At 39.8% G+C, this 17,877-nt stretch overlaps 1 protein-coding gene across 2 annotated transcripts in view; it reads right to left on the reverse strand.

The window, feature by feature from the left end:
* u2surp (U2 snRNP-associated SURP domain containing) overlaps positions 1 to 17,877 on the reverse strand; it is a 75,378-nt gene that overhangs the window by 11,560 nt on the left and 45,941 nt on the right. For both annotated transcript variants that reach the window (XM_072473897.1, XM_072473898.1), the window contains 11 exons: positions 17,378 to 17,540; positions 16,530 to 16,609; positions 14,524 to 14,611; positions 13,172 to 13,306; positions 12,968 to 13,024; positions 9,666 to 9,825; positions 7,768 to 7,863; positions 7,467 to 7,533; positions 6,446 to 6,626; positions 6,246 to 6,356; positions 2,373 to 2,506 (listed from right to left, as the gene is read on the reverse strand). In XM_072473897.1, coding sequence (XP_072329998.1) covers positions 2,373 to 2,506; positions 6,246 to 6,356; positions 6,446 to 6,626; positions 7,467 to 7,533; positions 7,768 to 7,863; positions 9,666 to 9,825; positions 12,968 to 13,024; positions 13,172 to 13,306; positions 14,524 to 14,611; positions 16,530 to 16,609; positions 17,378 to 17,540 — 1,272 coding nt within the window. The remainder of the gene's footprint in view (positions 1 to 2,372; positions 2,507 to 6,245; positions 6,357 to 6,445; positions 6,627 to 7,466; positions 7,534 to 7,767; positions 7,864 to 9,665; positions 9,826 to 12,967; positions 13,025 to 13,171; positions 13,307 to 14,523; positions 14,612 to 16,529; positions 16,610 to 17,377; positions 17,541 to 17,877) is intronic.

Consider the following 17,877-nt stretch of genomic DNA (forward strand, 5'->3'; position numbering starts at 1 on the left):
CCTTGCGATGGATTGCCAACACTGGAGCTATTGGCAGAGAGAAATAAATGATTGATGGACTTCGAGTTGCTGTCAACAGGGAAGGCGGCGAGTCAACTTGGTCGCTCGAGGGGCGGGACATTTTATGAGTATGGGGAGAGAGCCAGCCGGTTGTTGGCTCACCAGTTGAAGCAGCAGGCTGCCTCCTGGGAGATGGTACAGATTAGGGGCTCATATGGTGGGTTAGTTTCTGCTCTGGAGAACGACAATAAGGTGTTTGAGACCTTTTACTGTTGGCTATACAAATCTGAGCCTCCAGAGAAGGATTCAACGATGTTACAATTTTTGGATGGATTGGTCATTCCCAGAGGTGGAATGGTATAGGAGCTGGAGGTGCCGATTGGGCAAGCAGAGATTTTGAACTGTATTCGTCTCATGCCGCCTGAGGCTTCGGCTTGTTTAGGGGACCTACTGGAATTTCTGCACCTGGAGACGATCAAATACACAATAGGAGGGTCGGTAATGTGTGCTACTCAAGGTGGCAGCCGCTCATTACACTTTTTAAGGAGCTGGTTACCGTCAACTGTCAGGGTGGGGGGTTGTGTCGGGGATATGGAATAGTTTGAATATTTTGTCTGTTATAAACAAAAATTCTTGAATAAAAATATATTTTTTAAAAAGACACGGTGGCGGTGAGCAGCCTTTTGAATAGCTCTAGGTTTGGCTCACCAGAAGGTGCAGTGATGTGACCTGCATGGACAATTAATGAACCATACAGCCCATAGTCAGCATTGCATCTCAACGAATGGGGAAACCCGTAACCTAAAAGAGGGCGTTATAGATATTCAAATATGGCTTCTTGAACATGAAGAATTCACAAGAGGATGATTGGGAAACCAGAAGATTAAAGGTGTGAAACTTGTGAATGTTGATGTTCAAAGAGTTCGGAGTGTACTTGTACAAGGATCACTTCCTGCAAGGGGATTGGAGCTCAGAAATAAAGAAACCTTGATACAATTTTCTGAGACCACATCTGGAATACTGTGTGCAATGACCATATTTAAGGAAGAATATACTTGTATTGGAGGCGGTACAGCAAAGGCTCACTATATTGGTCCCTGGGAGGAGATGTCCTATGATGAGAGGCTGAATAAACAGTGCCCATATTTTCTGGAGTTTAGAAGAACGGATTGATTTCATTGAAACACAAAAAATTCTGAAGATGCTATGAGATAGTTTCCGATGGTTGGGGAACCGAAAACATGAGGCGTGGTCCCAGGATAAGAGGTCAATCGTTTTGGATTAAGTTGAGGAGAAATTTATTCACTCAAGAAGTCGTCAATCTTGAGTTCTCTACCCCAGAGGGTTGTGGATGCTCCATTGAATATATTTAAGGCCGAGACCGACAGACTTTGGTCTGTCAGGAATCAAGAAATATGCGATGAGGTGGAAAAGTGGAATTGAAGTCCAAAATCCGCCCTGATCACATTGAATGGTAGAGCAGGCTAGATTTGCCATATGGTCTATTCCTGCTCCTGGCTCTTGTGCCGATAAGATTTATGAATTCTCTGCATTTGTTGACTTTTGGTTAATTATTTTTGTCATCATATACTAATGAGGTTTCATCCCTGTGATGATGCCATTATTTTCCTCTGGGCTACTGACAGCCTTCCTAAAGTTAGAACATGGAGTCTCCAAGAAGATGTCAACATTCCTTGGGTGTACCCTGCCCTGCAATATACTATGCTCTTCCATTTGTCAGTCTCCACATACAAACAGTAGTATATAATTTCCTAAATATATTGCAAACTCCCCCCCCACCAAAAACACCTCAATTTTTCCTGCTCCAGAAGAACACTTGGGAGAGGAAAAAACAAACACCCCCTACTTCATATTTCAATCACATCAACATTTTGACGAACCTCTCAGAAGCACAGATTACTGCTTTGACTCCAAATTATTAAATCCCTTTTACCGTATTGGAGATGTAAAGTTTATATAAATTTTTTAAAGTTAGTTTTACTTATTGTTTGAAGATTATACTTTGTGGCTAGTAACATGAAACAATAATTACACAACTTGCAAAGCTAACTGGATTTTAATACTAGTAGTTTGTGGCTGACTCCATTCGGTGCAAGAATATCTCACCATATTCACATTAAAATCATGCTCTATAATTACAGTTCATATCTTATTTCATAAAACCCCCACAACTAAAGTTCACAGCAGTGGCCCATCATGAATATCTCAGACTGGAGGATGAGCAGTAAACGTGGGCTTACCTAAACCTTTCTCATTCCAAGGGCAAAGGAAAAACAATTTAGAATGGGGTGCATGCAGTATAAGCATGATTTAAGATGCGTGAAAATGAGAGTTTGACACTAAAACAATACCTCTCTTTGCTTGAAGGAGACGAGGAGCTTTCTTTTTCTTTCCTATCTTTTATACGGTACTCTGATTTAATCACATCTTTCTCTTTGTCCTTTTTGTCACGCTCCCTTTCTCTTTCCATTTCTTTCTCCCTCTCCTAAATGCAAGATAAAATACATCTGAAGTACAAGTGGTAATAATTAAATCACCCAGAAATACAAAACAAATGGTTAAAACATATTTCAAGCCAAGGAAAGGATTATACCAAACCATGTCTGGCTGCAAATGTGCAGCTTAGTTGAGATATTAAAAAGCAAACAGCTCATTTAAAAGTTTAAACAAGATCCTAAGCAAGTATGGATTTTCCCAATTGTTCAGCAGGTTTATCCAGCCAGCAACTGAACCATATAGAAATAGACACTCAATCTGTGCAGAGCCATCAGATCTCAGTTAGGATAATAGTAGAAATGTAGGGTGCACAGAGTAGAAAACACGCCCGTCAGGGTTTCCTTCCCCTGATTGCTCTGTACAGTGATCCCCAGATCAGGGTATAAAAAATCAGATATCGTACAGCACAACGGGGAAGTCATTCAACCCACTGAGTATGCACCAGCTCTTCTGAAGAGCCATCCAGTTAGTTCCTCCATTCGTTCTCCATATCCATGCAATTTTTGCCCCCTCAAATAATGGAGACTATTGTTGAATTTGTATGCACCAAATATGAAGCGGTGCTTTCCAAATCCTAACAACTTGAATAAAGAAGTACTTTCTCATGCTGCCTCTGGCTCTTTTGCTAATTACTGCTCATTAATCAACCTTTAACCAAAGAAAACTTTTTATTTACTTTATCTAAACCCTTCATGATTATAACCACATCTATCAATCACAGCACCTCAGTGCAGTGGTTAGCACTGCTGCCTCATGATGCCGAGGACCCGTGTTCGATGTTCGATCCTGGCCCTGGGGTCACTGTCAGTGTGGGGTTTGCACATTCTTCCCATGTCTGTGTGGGTCTCACCCCCACAACCCAAAGATGTGCAGGGTAGGTGGATTGGCCACGCTAAATTGTCCCTTAATTGGAAAAAAAATTGGGTACTCTAAATTTTAAAAATTTCTTTAAAAATAACCATATCTATCAAACCTCCTCTTAGCTTTCTCTGCTCTAAGCATCCACATAACTGTAATCTCTTGAACCATTTCCAGTAAAACTCTCCTGTACCCAATCCAAAGCTTTCAGGCCCTTCCTAAAGCACAATACCAGAATACTCAAGCTAATGTTTTATATAGGCTCAACCTAACTTTCTGGCTTCTGTAATCTATGTCTCAATCCATACTTTATTAAATGCACTGCCAACTTGTCCTGCCACCTTCAAAAAAATTGTGCCCTTGCACAGCAGGTCTCTTTGTTCTTGCATCATCATGGTTTGGCTCTCCACATTTTTTTCTACCAAAATGCATAATTTCACATTATTGTATGTTGAATTCCACCTGCCATATGTCCATCCGTTACACCAATCCATGTGTCCTCAAAGTCCATCATCTTTCTCACTATTTACTACACTTCCAAGTTTCCATGTCATCGGCAAACTTTGAAACTGTTCCCTGGACCCACCATGTCCAAGTCATTAATGCATATAAAAGAACAGCCCTGTTCCTCATGCCAATGATGCAGTAAAATTCCCACGGCCCTTCATTTAATGTAGCTCCACTGTTTACCACCCTCCACAGGCATTCACCACAAGTCTGTTTTTTATTTCTCCGCCAATCTTGTACTCAGCTGCTACTGTCCCATTTATCCTATGGACTTCTATTTTGCAAACACGTCTAATATGTCATACTTTATCACAAATCTTTTTGAAAGCTCACAAACTCATCCACTGAACTGCCCTCACCAGACTGGTCATCTTATTGAAAAAAAACTAAAATCAAGTTAGTCAAACAATTTTCTGACTCTACTTTATTTGCCCATGCTTGCCAATTGGTTGTTAACTTTCTCCCACATTACCCCATTTCTAATGGCTTCTGCACCATCAACAATAAAGTTTACCCTGTTCTCCTGGTTTGCAACCCCCGGTCCTTTATGACTTTGGGTGAAGAAATGCCGTAGGTTGGTTGTGATATCCTCATGATAGAATCAGCTGCTGACATTTGCTATCAATTCTCAGACATGAATAATTGCAAATCGAATGAGATACATTCAGCACGAATGTAAGTGTGCAGGTACAGCAGGCAGTAAAGGTGGCAAATGGTATGTTGGCCTTCATAGCGATAGGATTTGAATGCAGGAATAGAAATGTTTTACTGCAGTTGTATAGAGCATTTGGTGAGGCCACACCTGGAATATAGTGTGCAATTTGGGTGTCCTTATGCTACGGAGGGAGTGCAGCGAAGGTTTACCAGGCTGATTCCTGGGATAGCAGGACTGTCATGAGGAGAGACTAAATTGGTTAGGACTATATTCATTGGAGTTTAGAAGAGTGAGGGGGGATCTCATAGAAACATACAAAATTCTACCAGGATTAGACAGGGTGGATTCAGAAAAAATGTTCCCGATGGTGGGAAGAGTCCAGAACTAGGGGTTATAGGGGTAAACCTTTTAGGACTGAGGTGAGGAGTAATTTCTTCACTGAGAGAATGATGAATCTGTGGAATTCACTACCACAGAAAGTAGTTACAGCAAAAACAGTGCATAATTTCAAGAAGGAATTAGATACAGCTCTTGGGGATAAAGGCATCAAGCGATATGGGCGGGGGGGGGGGGGGTAAAAGGCAGGATCAGGGTGGCGTTCGTCGCAGTGGTTAGCACTGGGACTGCGGCTTTGAGGACCAGGGATCGAATTCCGGCCCTGGGTCAGTCAGTGTGTAGTTTGCACATTCTCCCCATGTCTGCGTAGGTTTCACGCCCACAACCCAAAGATGTGCACGTTAGGTGGATTGGCCACACTAAATTGCCCCTTAATTAGAAACAAATAATAATTGGGTACTCTAAATTAAAAAAAAAAGCAGGATCAGGGTATTGAACTTGATGATCAGCCATGATCATAATGAATTGTGGAGCAGTCTCGAAGGGCCGAATGGCCCCCCTCTGCTTCTATTTTCTATGTATGTTTCTGTGTGTATCAAGGCTCATGTGGAACACAATCTGGATAATAATAATAATAATAATAGCTTATTGTTACACATAGGCTTCAATAAAGTTACTGTGAAAAGCCCCTAGTCGCCACATTCCGGCGCCTGTTCGGGGAGGCCGGTACGGGAATTGAACCCGCGCTGCTGGAATTGTTTTGCATTGCGAGCCAGCTGTTTAGCCCACTGTGCTAAAACAGCCCCTTGTAGGATAGGGGAGGTTGGAGTGTACAATCATGCGAACTGCTTCCACCAATGCTATTCTGTAGTTGGTCAGTTAGAGGGAATGGTGTGCACCACCCTCTCTCTCTCCCCTCCACCCCCCTAAACCATGGCCGAGATCGGGAATTTCACATAGCGCTGGGGGATGGGGAGGGGTAGTAGGTGGATGGGCGAAGGGAAGCAGCAATATGTCAAATCATGCAGTCTGGCACACAAAATTCCATTATTCTGTGCCAAAACGTTTTGTTGAATGCAAAAGCACAGTAGACCAAGGCTGTCATCAAGCGGTTTTATGGCCTACTGGACAGATATTTTCACTGCGTGGAAGAGCTAGCTTGTGCATTTTAAATATTTTAGAGATATTAAAAGATAAATAAATGATCCGTACAGATGCTAGGATATCAGCAAACTGAATACATCACTATTTACAATTATAATTACACTCATTAGTTTAATAACAGTCTTGCGAGCAAGACAGATCAAACTCAATCAAGCAACGAGGAACAGAATGTATTTACCGCAAGTTAATGAGAAGATGCTGCACTCACCCTTTGAAGTAGCTTGTCCCTATAATGTTCCACTTGCTCTTGCATGGACTGACCTGCCTTTTTAGGCCTTTTCCCAGATTCTAACTCATCCTGGAATTTCATTACCTTAAGCTAAAAAAAATATATATTTTTATGTTTACCAAAGCAACCCAAAGTGATTTTGCCAAAAAGCAGATTGTAAAAACAGAGAATATTTGTACCTCTATTTCTCGAAGCTTGGCTCGCTTTTCTTCAGACATTTCTGAATATTTAAGAATGGGCTTGGATTCCATCATTTCTTCTTTAATTGGGTTACAAAAATAAAGCAGCTCCTCTGACCTGGACATTTGATCATCAATATCATCATCATCTTCATCGTCGCTTTCTTTTAATGTACTGTCTCTGTTAATTACAAACAATGCAAACCCATTCTAATAGTAGTTCAAATAAATCTCGAGTCATCACAATTTACAAGGCCGCTAGAAACCACTCATTCACAAATTCCGGTTACTTATATAACTGGTGTTGAAGTAAATCAATTTTGATTGACTGACTTGTAGCGAGTTATTTAAACATTTGCCATTTGATTATTGCTGTAAATCCATTGCATCTTTTTTTATTAAGGTTGTACAACACTATGTTGCGATAGCAAGCAGGTCTTCATGTCTCACTAGTAGTCATAATTGATGTTTACATGGTTCAAAAAAATGTAATGGTGAGTATTAATGTATCATCTATTTAAAGAATCATTAAAAAGTTACAGCACAGGAGGCCGCCATTCGGCCCATCTTGTCCATGCCAGCCCGAGGACACCTAGGTGCCCTTTCCAATCCCACCTTCCTGCACCCGGTCCATAGCTTAGAGCACTCAAGGTGCAGATCCAAGTACCTTTTAAAGAGTTTCGGGTCTCTGCCTCCACCACCAAGTCAGGCAGGGAATTCCAGACTCTCACTACCCTCCAAGTAAAAAGGTTTCCCCTCATGTCCCCTCTGCACCCTGTCACTTATGTTCTAGAATTCTCCACCAAGGGGAACAATTTTATCCTGGCCCATGTATTTTTCCTTTGGTTTGATGGTACATGCTAAATAAAACCAGGACTATCTGCAGCATAAATATAATAATACGCAATACTGCAATGCCTAGTTTGTTCCACTAATGCTTTTTTCATGCATCATTCATTATTTAATCACTTCTAAAATAAACTGTTATTGTCCATGGTAGCAAGTCAGAACATCAACATACGCTGGTTGTTCATCCTCTTCCGATTCAGTCGGCTGGTCAAAAAGTTCCCATTTTGAAGTTGTAACAGCTGCAAGATAAGTATGCTATATTACTCAATAACTATCAGTGGACTAATTTCATTAATATACCAGAATTTAATATATTGCAAAAACATCTGGCAAAAAGTACAAGCAGAACATCTGTTGCACTTACTTTGAATTACAGAATTTAAAAAACTTGCCGTAAAATCAGGGGTTTTCATATGGCTTAATGCAATCTAAAATGTGCGCAGAGATGTGTAAAAGGGCTTGTTTGCACTTACCCTGCGATTCCAACGCTGATTCATCTACAGCTTCCCATTTCGATGGAGCAACTTTAAAAACGGACTGAAACTTCTTGGGGTCTTCAAGGCCATCAACTGAGAAAGATGGGGGGGGGGGGGGGGAAGGAAAAGAGAAAAAGGGGATGTGAGAGTTAATTTAAGGATTTCACTGGAGGAATTGAAAATTACGTAAATCACAAGTTGATCAGAATCTGAGGAAGAAAATGAAGGGGTTTGTCAATCATTCTTCCAAATGCAAGGAAAAATAGCCCACTTAATATCTGTGACAGAACGTTAACACACAGCCATGAAAATACAAGCTGCAAAACGCCATGCCTCTCAAAATTCAACCAAGATTAGGAACCTACTCCAAAACCTCAACCTACAGCCATGTTGACAGAGATGTATATTTAATGAAATTAGTGTAATTGTAGGGACACATGGCCTGCAGAATTCTTTCCTCTACCCTCATTAAAGGCTTAAGATGATGTTTATGGGGAAAGTGACGATATAGATGCCAAATTGGCTCAGTGACAGGAAAGAGGATGGTGGGTGAATTCATGGATGATTATCTGTTTGGAAGATGATCTACAATGGTATTCCTCAAGGCCAGTTATGGGTCCAGTATTACCTACATCCAAGTTTTAGAAACAATCTTTTCTAAACAAATCCAATAGTAGCCATCAGTTATTTGGAGAAAACTTGTAGGGATATGGAGAAAGAGTGGAGGAGTGGAACTAAATTAATTGCTCGTCGAAAGAGCTGATGCACTCAATTGGCCAAATGAACTCCTTGAGCGCCCTTTTTCTCTGATTTGAAACGTTACAAGGTAGTAGACCTCAAGATGACTGATAATATGATGAAATAGGCAAAGCACGGCAGACGGAGTTCATTCCAGAGAAGTATGAAGCGACGCGCTCTGGGAGGACAAAAAACGGAAAGACAGTATACTATAAATGGCATGATTTTGATAAGTGCAGATGAATAGAGACACCTTGGTGTCCATATACACATCTTTAAAAGGTTACAGGTTGATAAGGTGGTTAAAAACATATGGGCTACTTGGGTTTGCAAATAGACAAATGGAATATAAAAGCAATAATCCATGCTGGAATTTTATAAGTCATTGTTAAGGCTACAGTACTAAGAAATTCTGGGCATCACAGTTCAGGAAAGATGTAAAAGCCTTAGAAAGGGTACAGAGGTGGCTTATCAAGAGGTTACCATAGATAAGGGACTTCAGGTCTGAGGAGAGGTTGAAATAGTTAGGACTGCTTTCCTTGCAGAAAAGGTATTCTATGACCTAATACAGGTTTTCAAGATGATGACATTTTGATAGTGGGAATAGCTTCCCTCTATTCAAACAAGTGGGTCAATAAACAGGCCACACATTTAAAATCATTGGCAAAATATCTAGAAGGGAGTTGGGGAGTATTCAGAGGGTTTGCAGAACCTAGAATGCTCTAGAGGGAGTGGAAGCAGATTCAATTTAATAATTTTGAGGGGGAAGTTGGAAAGGTACTCGATGATGAGTTACCATCAAATAGCAATAACATATGACTAAGCATGAGCCAGCACAGGCATGATGGGATGATGGGCCAAATGGCATCCTTTTGTGCTGCAAGTTTCTATGATTCCATGGAGGAGGAATTCCATGTCTAGTTGGTAATTCTTCACAATGGTCTGGCCAAGATTCTGGAATCACAAGCAAAATCCATCTGTTGCTACTTTAGAAGTTCAATGAACTTGTGGGCCCTCATCTCCTCACATCTCACAATCACCTTAAAAGCAATTTACACAAATATGGGATATATGAAGTACAGCCAAGGTAACTCAATTGTATTGTATCAACTGCTTCACTCTGTGAATTAAACAACATGAGGATCAAAACCACTTACTGGGAATACCATCAAGATCATCATCTAGCACCTTCATAGGAATACCATCAAGATCTTCAAGAACAGTGCCTAGATCAATTGGAACTCCATCTACATCTTCCAATGGGGCACCATCAAATTCTTCCTCAACTGGTGCTCCATCTAGTTCTTCAGGCTCTGGCTACCAAACATATAATCCACATTATTATCGTTACTACATCAGTCAGGACACAAGAATTGTGCCGGTAGGTTGCACAAGACAGAAAAATGAGGGGAGGGGCAGGGTCCAGTAGGTTGCACAATACAGAAAAATGAGGGGAGGGGCAGGGTGGGATCATTCAAATGGTGCGATTAGTGTGAATGATAAGATCAGTTACATAGAATTACAGTAGGATTTTTGTGTCTAACAATTCCTGACTATTACCAGCTAAGTATGGTGGAACTGTCTGAAGTCGCCAACACTAACTCAGTAATCCAGAGTTTAAGGGTAATGATCTGGGGACCTGGGCTCAAATCCCACCACAGCAGATGGTGAAATTTCAATTCAATATAAATTGGGATTTAAAAGTCTCATGTTGATCACCATTATCATAAAAACCCAGGGAAGGGAATATGCCACCCTTACCTGGTCTGGATGCAACTCCAGAGCCACAGCAATGTAATTGACTCTTAAACGTCCCCTACGAAATGGCCTAGCAAACCACTCAGGGGCAATTAGGGGTGGGCAATAAATGCTGGCCCTGCCAGCAACGCCTGTCTCCCCTAAATGAATTAAAAAGTGTTGCACTTTATTACTTCCTTAGTTTGCCATAAAATGTATCACAGCCAATGAATAAATTAGCTCTGAAGTGAAGTTACTGCTGCTGTGTATGGAAACTTGGCAAACGAGTGCTGGTGACTAAAATTCCAAAGGATGGAACATAAATACAACAACTATCTGATGAGATACTCTCATTTATTAAACCAGTTGAGATTTTAGACTTACAAAGTCTAAAAATAAAGGAACTTAGTCGTCTTGACCTGCCTGGAAGTGTTTTGAAAATCCAATATCAACTAAGTAACAGTGGGTTTCTCTACCTGTGGCTATATTAGAGGAACCGCAGGAAAATAAACAACCGAACTTAGGCAAAAAAAAGGTATTAAACAAAAACTCTCAAGTAAAAGAATGTAAATAATATGTAAATTAGACTTGCCCACATTTTACTGCAAACCCAAACACAAGGTCATCAGCACTTGCCATTATTACAGGTAAATCTGACAGCAAGCTCTAACATTTGTATTTGAATGCTGAAATTCAGAAGCTACTGTCATAACTATCCCACAACTCCACAGGGTGAACTTTTGAAATCCTCACTAAATAGATTTGGCAATGAAATCACTATAATGGGGTGAATATAGTGTGCTTAAGCAATGGTGACACTAATGAGTTGAAAAAGTTCCAGCCCGCACCTTCAGTAGTAAATACATTTCTAATGGGGTAGGAATCAATCACTATCTGTCAATGTACCATGTCGATTATTCTTCCGGTCTACTGTGTACATACTATGCACGTTCCCTTGGCCGCAGAAAAATATTTTTCACTGTACTTCGGTACATGTGACAATAAATATCAATAAAATCAAAATTAAAATGTGAACAACCTCTTTAGCCCAGCAAATTTAATTTCATAAATGTGGAGTCTCATTCCTTAAGAAAATTCAAACTTTTTACAAAATCTTATTTTTTTACTTTTTCCTGTCGGTCTGTATTTCTCAACCTTTATTTTACTTCCCATTCATGATATAAATATAAGCCATGAAAGACCATGAAACCATTATCGATTGTTGTAAACTCCAACTGGTTCACTAATGTCCTTTAGGCAAGGAAATCTGCCATCCTTATCTGGTCTGGCCTAGATCGGACTCCAGATTCATAAAAATGTGGTTGAATCTGAAATACCCTCAGGGATGGGCATTAAATGCTGGCCCAGCCAACGATGCCCACATCCCATGAACAAATTTTAAAAAATGTTTTCCACAAAATCTGCAAGTTTCAGTGAGGATTCTTTAGACGAATTGAAAACCTCACTGCTGCTTGCCCTTTTCAAATGCCACAGATCTTGTGGAGATGACAGTGCACTGAAACAGGTGCCAAGAGATGGAAATCCCAGCTGATAAGTCACAAAGACGTCTCTGGGCATGTATACGGGTGGCGGACAGCGAGAGCTGTTCCTCTGCCACAGAGCAAAATCCTGGCCACTGTTTTCAATGAAGTAACAAATTATTAGCTATGAATCTTCTTGCATTTAAATTGTAATGTCGCTTGCATGTATTGATCATCTATAGCAACATTCAACAATGCAGCTTATTCCCAAAACATATCCTTACCCAACAATCGGACATTCAAGAGTATGAAAAAATATTTGAAAATGACCAGTCTAGATTGGTGTATTATAGAATCACAACTCATCCCTTTAGATGCAAACCGATACTGCATTATCACAAAATATGTAACCCACTGTCTCACGTGCTGGCTGTGATGTAATAACAGAAAACATTACTTAAGTGCGCATATATATTCTTACAAATAAAGATTGATAACTTCAGAGATATAAAATGTTGCACATCAACAGATAAATTCATACACTTATTTTAATTCTGCACAGATGAGCAAGTAGACAGATGAAACACAAATCCTAATTTACAAATGGTCATTTTATCTTTCAGACCATTCTGGCCATAAAGTTCAGGCATAAATTACAACTCTCACTTCACTAGCAAAAACTAAAACAAAGCACTTGGGATAATTTCTAGAGACAGAATTGCAAAGCAGAGAAGCTGCGTTACACTTGTATAGAAACTTTGTTAGACCACACTTGCTATAACGTGAACAGTTCTGGTCCCATGTTCAGAAAGAACGGAGACGGTCCAAATCAGATTTACCAGAGTGATAACATTACTGAGAGATTATACCCAAAGAATGGACAGGCTGGGGCTCTGGAAAAGGGAAGCCCGAGAGGATGACCTGATAGATGTCTTCAAGATTCTGAAAGGATAGCATAGTTGCATTCAAGAAGAAGCTAGGTAAACATGAGAAAGGAGTAGAAAGATTTGCCAATGAGTCAAATGAGAGGTGGGGGACCCTTGTATGGACACTTATGCTGACAACACTTATGCCAAACAAGTCGGATGGGGGGGTGGGAAATTGGAAAAACAAGCAAATAAGCTGTGGCAGTAAAAATTTAAAAGACATGGCTATGAAATATAACAGTCGTGAGCACATAAACCCCGATTCTAAAAGCACAAGCATAGGCAAGATGCATGGATTGCCATGTAGTTAGCTACCTGTCGCTTAGAAATTTCTTTGACTTCTTCAACATCCACAAGTCCAAGGTAGACATTCTAGAGATTAATGAGGAATAGTGTCAACAGAAACGGTAAATTCAAAAAAAGAACTCTATATATTTTAAATACAAGCCCTTTTCATGGGCAAACTGGTGTAATGAAAGTAACTGTGCAAAAAGATTGCACTTTAGCATTCATAAATACCTGGGGTTTGCAGACTTCTTTACTTTCTTCCTCAAGATCTACAAGTCCAAGAAAGATATTTTGGAGTTTAATGAGGAATGGGTCAGGGTAAACTGTCCAATCTTCCCATGCTCTAAAGCAACCCATCACTCTTTGCTGGAAAACAAATTGGAATACTTCAACATATTACTATCAATTAAGAGCACCGAACTGACTTTTTGGCAGCTAGCTTAACAGAATGCTGATTATAAAGGATAAAACTTACTTGTAAGATTGTCAGTCTTTCTGTAACCTGTTACTGGGACAAAAATGTAAATACGTTTTCACCGGCCCAACTCCCAAGCCTGCACTTATTTTTTTTCCCGACCATCCAAAAGAGATTTGGATTTCCACTTTTAGTTCCATTTACATTTTCTCAATAATTCAGTTTTCCCATTCACTGTCTGCCACCTTGGTCTCTCCACCCTCATTTTCATTCAAGGCTGCTTTTTCCCCTCTCCATTCAATGTCAGCTTGTTTTTTTTCCACCCCTCTCCATTGCAATGTTAATTTCCTCTGTTGTTTACATGTAAATATGCAAATCAGCTTTGGCTTATTCCTAATGCATTCGGAAGACCCTCATGATAATTTGCTTCCCCAAATTGAATTATTTTGGTGGGATAGTGCTGCATGCAGTAGTTTCTCTACATCCCCATTCAAGCAGCCTTTATTCATGTTCAAGCCTACCCAGGGCTCGTAGGAAGCAGCAGTAGCTCATTTAATCATGCAGCACATAATATTTGTGCAATATCCTTCCATAATCCTACATGCACACAGGCATAGCCTGTTAAATGGGCCACTGATCTGCAAGAAGCAGGACTCAGGCTTGCTTTTCTCTCACTAACCAGAGGGTGCGGAGGCAGATTATATGGTCCCTTCTGCAGACCTGATTGACATTTCTACTTTAACACAGGCCTGGATCAGACTCGAGGTTTCCAGGTGTGTAGGTTTCCAGGTTGCTGTTCACAAGTTAAATGTATCAGCCATTCAGGAAGATCTTGCGACTATCATTTGTATTGTTTAACTACTTACCCTTGGGTTCATGTCCCTAAACACAATAAGAAATGACAGGTGCAAAACAAAAGCATGGCTATCTGATCAGTATCCTTCTTTACAATTTAACAGCTCTCAAATTGTGCAATTATTAACCAGGCTCCAAAAAGCAATCTTAGAATTATATGATCAAGGCCAAGCTGATAATTCTTTTTTAAAAATAGGAAATTGAAACTTACGTAGAGAAATTTAATATTAAGCATTGCAAACAGTTAAACTAGACACAATTAACTGTTGAAAAATAAGCTAAACATTAAAGAGAGGCTTTGAGAAATAATTACCTTGAAATTCTCAGATTGTAAGTGACCTTGTATTGACTTGTAGGTTGCATTAAGATTTGCAAATATCTGGCACAACTTCGATTCAAAGCTGCAAGAGAAACATAATGAATAACGTATGCTAAAACAAACATCCAGGAAATATTAGAACCATATTTGCACACCAACTTGTATTTGTACAGTGCCTATTTTTTTTTTAAATTTAGAGTACCCAATTCATTTTTCCAATTAAGGGACAATTTAGCGTGGCCAATCCACCTACCTTTGGGTTGTGGGGGCAAAACCCACGCAAACACTATATATAAGAGAGAGAGAGAGAGAGAGAGAGAGAGAGAGGCGGAGATGTCTTGGGAGGAAATTCCAGAGTTTAGTAACAAGGAAGCTGAAGATACGTCATCCAATGATGAAGCAATTAAATTCAGGGATACTGAAGAGGCCAGAATGAAGTGAACATCGATATCGGAGGGCAGTGGGGCTGAACGGGATTAGAGAGATAGGGAAGGCGAGGTGACAACATGGATGACAATTTTGAAATTGAGGAGAGGCTTGACCAGGAATCATGGAACACCAACTGCACAGTTCTGGATGGCCTCAAATTTACAAAGTGCACAAAATGAGGGGAAAGCTAAGAGTTCACGGTTACCACTAAACTTGTTGCTACATTAAGCACATTATATAACTGAAAGGTATTACATCCGTTTCCTCACCAAACCCACATCAAACGTCAATTAGAAACATCTAACATTTGATTCCTTTGCTTGCGCAATGAGCGGAAAACTATCCATAAGTAACTTGCACCCCAAAATCCCTTAAGATGTCGGATTTTGTAAATAGGCGGGTAGTGTCTAGGGGAGAGGAGCGGGCATGTGCAGTATGGTTTGATTGAAGTATTGGTTTTATATTGATGTTTGCACATTTCTGTTATCTATAACTATTTACAATCCCAAAAAATACCTCAATAAAATGGTTTGTTTAAAAAAAGTCGGATTGTAAATCAACTTTCCAGAGCTATGTTGCCACCATACCAGTTGCTGTTGGTGAAACTATACATCATAAATTAAGTGGTTTCACCAATTAAATAAATTCACAGAAGCAATTTCAAAATCAGTTCTGGATCATAAATTGGATTCATAACATTGACAGCTTCGGATATTCCACAATGCCCTCACAGATCTCTCATTGCAGAAGTCACAGAAAATATCTTAAATGTTATCACAAAATTTTGGCTAAACATGTTTGAATGCCAATAAAAAGGCCTTCCCTCGATACTCAGTGTCAGCAGAACTGCAGATTTGACTGTTGCACTAAACGTCCTGCAAAGTACAAGATACATGATATCTATTCAATCGATGATCCTGGCCAAACAATGCACAAAGTAATGACAACTGTACCCCCAAAGATGAAAGCCTGAACAAGAATAAAGGGTAACACAGACAATCCTTGTGCAACTAGTATTTATATCAATATTTTCACCTACTGATTACCAGAAGATACTCGCACATGAATGAACTCCCTCAATATCCTAGCTGCCACTTTCTTCCCCAATTTCTAGATGGTTTAGCACAGGGCTAAATAGCTGGCTTTTAAAGCAGACCAAGGCAGGCCAGCAGCGCGGGTTCAATTCCCGTACCAGCCTCCCCGAACAGGCACCGGAATGTGGCGACTAGGGGCTTTTCACAGTAATTTCATTTGAAGCCTACTTGTGACAATAAGCGATTTTCTTTTTTTTTTGAGCCTTTGAACAAAGCCCTCTTCTTTTGAATTCTACTTTTGGTTGCATCTATTTTGTTGTCTTTTCCCCCTGCTTGATATTCACTAGTATTTCCACAGTTCCAAGAAGTTCTGCCACCTTCGGGTGAACAGCAGTACAGAAATGAAAGATGATGTTGCAATATTTTAAAGAGGGCTAGTCATGACAACAGATCAGCAAAGTATAATTTCCCATTTAAGTATTCACCAAGACACAAAATAGATAATTCGATGAATACTGAAAAAGCATGAATACTTACAATTTTCTGTAATACGAGGCATTTGCAACTTTAGCAGAAGAATTATACAGTACATCTGACACCAAGTAAAGCCTCGCAATCTGGAATTAAAAAAAAATGTGATTTTACTTCCAAAATGATCCATTTGGTTTCAAGTATATTGCTGTGGCACAAAACCTGATGGGAGGCTAACAGACACTAATGCTTCCCTTCAATTCTCTTAAGCTGTTGAAAAAACATACAAGGACAGGGACTTGAGAATTGCCTTAGCTATCCATAATTTCTGGAAAGGTTTAAACCACATTCGAACAATAATAGTCAATACACGTAGGAGGTAATCTACCTAACGGTTTGTATTTAGTTTGTTTATTCTCGTCAGATAAAGTTATTAAACTGACCTTGCAAACAAGCAAGGCTCCAGATTACTTTGGCTCCCAAATTAAATGTTGCTGATTTTTCCAAACCTATAGCTTTGGAGGCCAATTGTGTATCATGAAGCAGTGCTCTTTTATCCACAAATAGGAGCCAAGTAAATTGGTTCCAAGCAACACACAAAAAAAAGTGTCTAAGTATAATGCCGGTGAAGGAGCCAGTGATGAGAATTTAAAAGGTAGCACTGCAAAAACCCTTCATCAGAGTGGCCGAAAACATTTGGAACGAAATCTGGCCAAGGGGTCCGGGGCAGCGGAAGCTGCAAACTACGGGAAAACCCATCGACAGTGGAGATACCAGAAGATCCTGCCGCTGTTCAATGGCAGGCCACCTCAGCAAAACACCGCGAGGGAGGTGGAAAATCCCACCCTAGATAGTAGATTTTTCAAAAGGATTTCAGGATGATGTCGTGCTTACTACAGTTGGATAGAACAAACCTTTTTAGGCAACGGAGTCTTCAATATGGACAAAGATTCTGCAATACATTCCACAATTTCTTCAGCAGCTTCAGCATGATTCAGGCAGAACACCATAGCATCACCAACGTCATTTTTACGTGGGGTAAGTCCCCGCAAGAGCTCTTCCAATTTATCCCTTTGACTTAAATGAAACATTAAGTATCTTACACAATCATAGTAAAAATATAATCTTCTATACCTCCCATTTAATTATTCACGGAGACATAATTGAAGAACAATTAAAACTTGCATGCCAAGTCTTTTGATAATTATCAATTGTCAGAAATCAATGGTTGTTTATGGTCAACCGAAAGTGAAGAATTAACATTTTCTAATGGTCAATAACTTCAGATTTTTTGCTGCACATTAAAATTGCATATTTGAACTAAGCAGCTGTTTCAGCATTCCAAGGAAATTACGTTTCATACATAATTTCAAGGTTCTTATTCTCTTCAAGCCATGTAGATGCCAACTTGATA

This window comes from Scyliorhinus torazame, chromosome 14, assembly GCF_047496885.1.
Source record: "Scyliorhinus torazame isolate Kashiwa2021f chromosome 14, sScyTor2.1, whole genome shotgun sequence".
Lineage (NCBI taxonomy): Eukaryota > Metazoa > Chordata > Chondrichthyes > Carcharhiniformes > Scyliorhinidae > Scyliorhinus > Scyliorhinus torazame.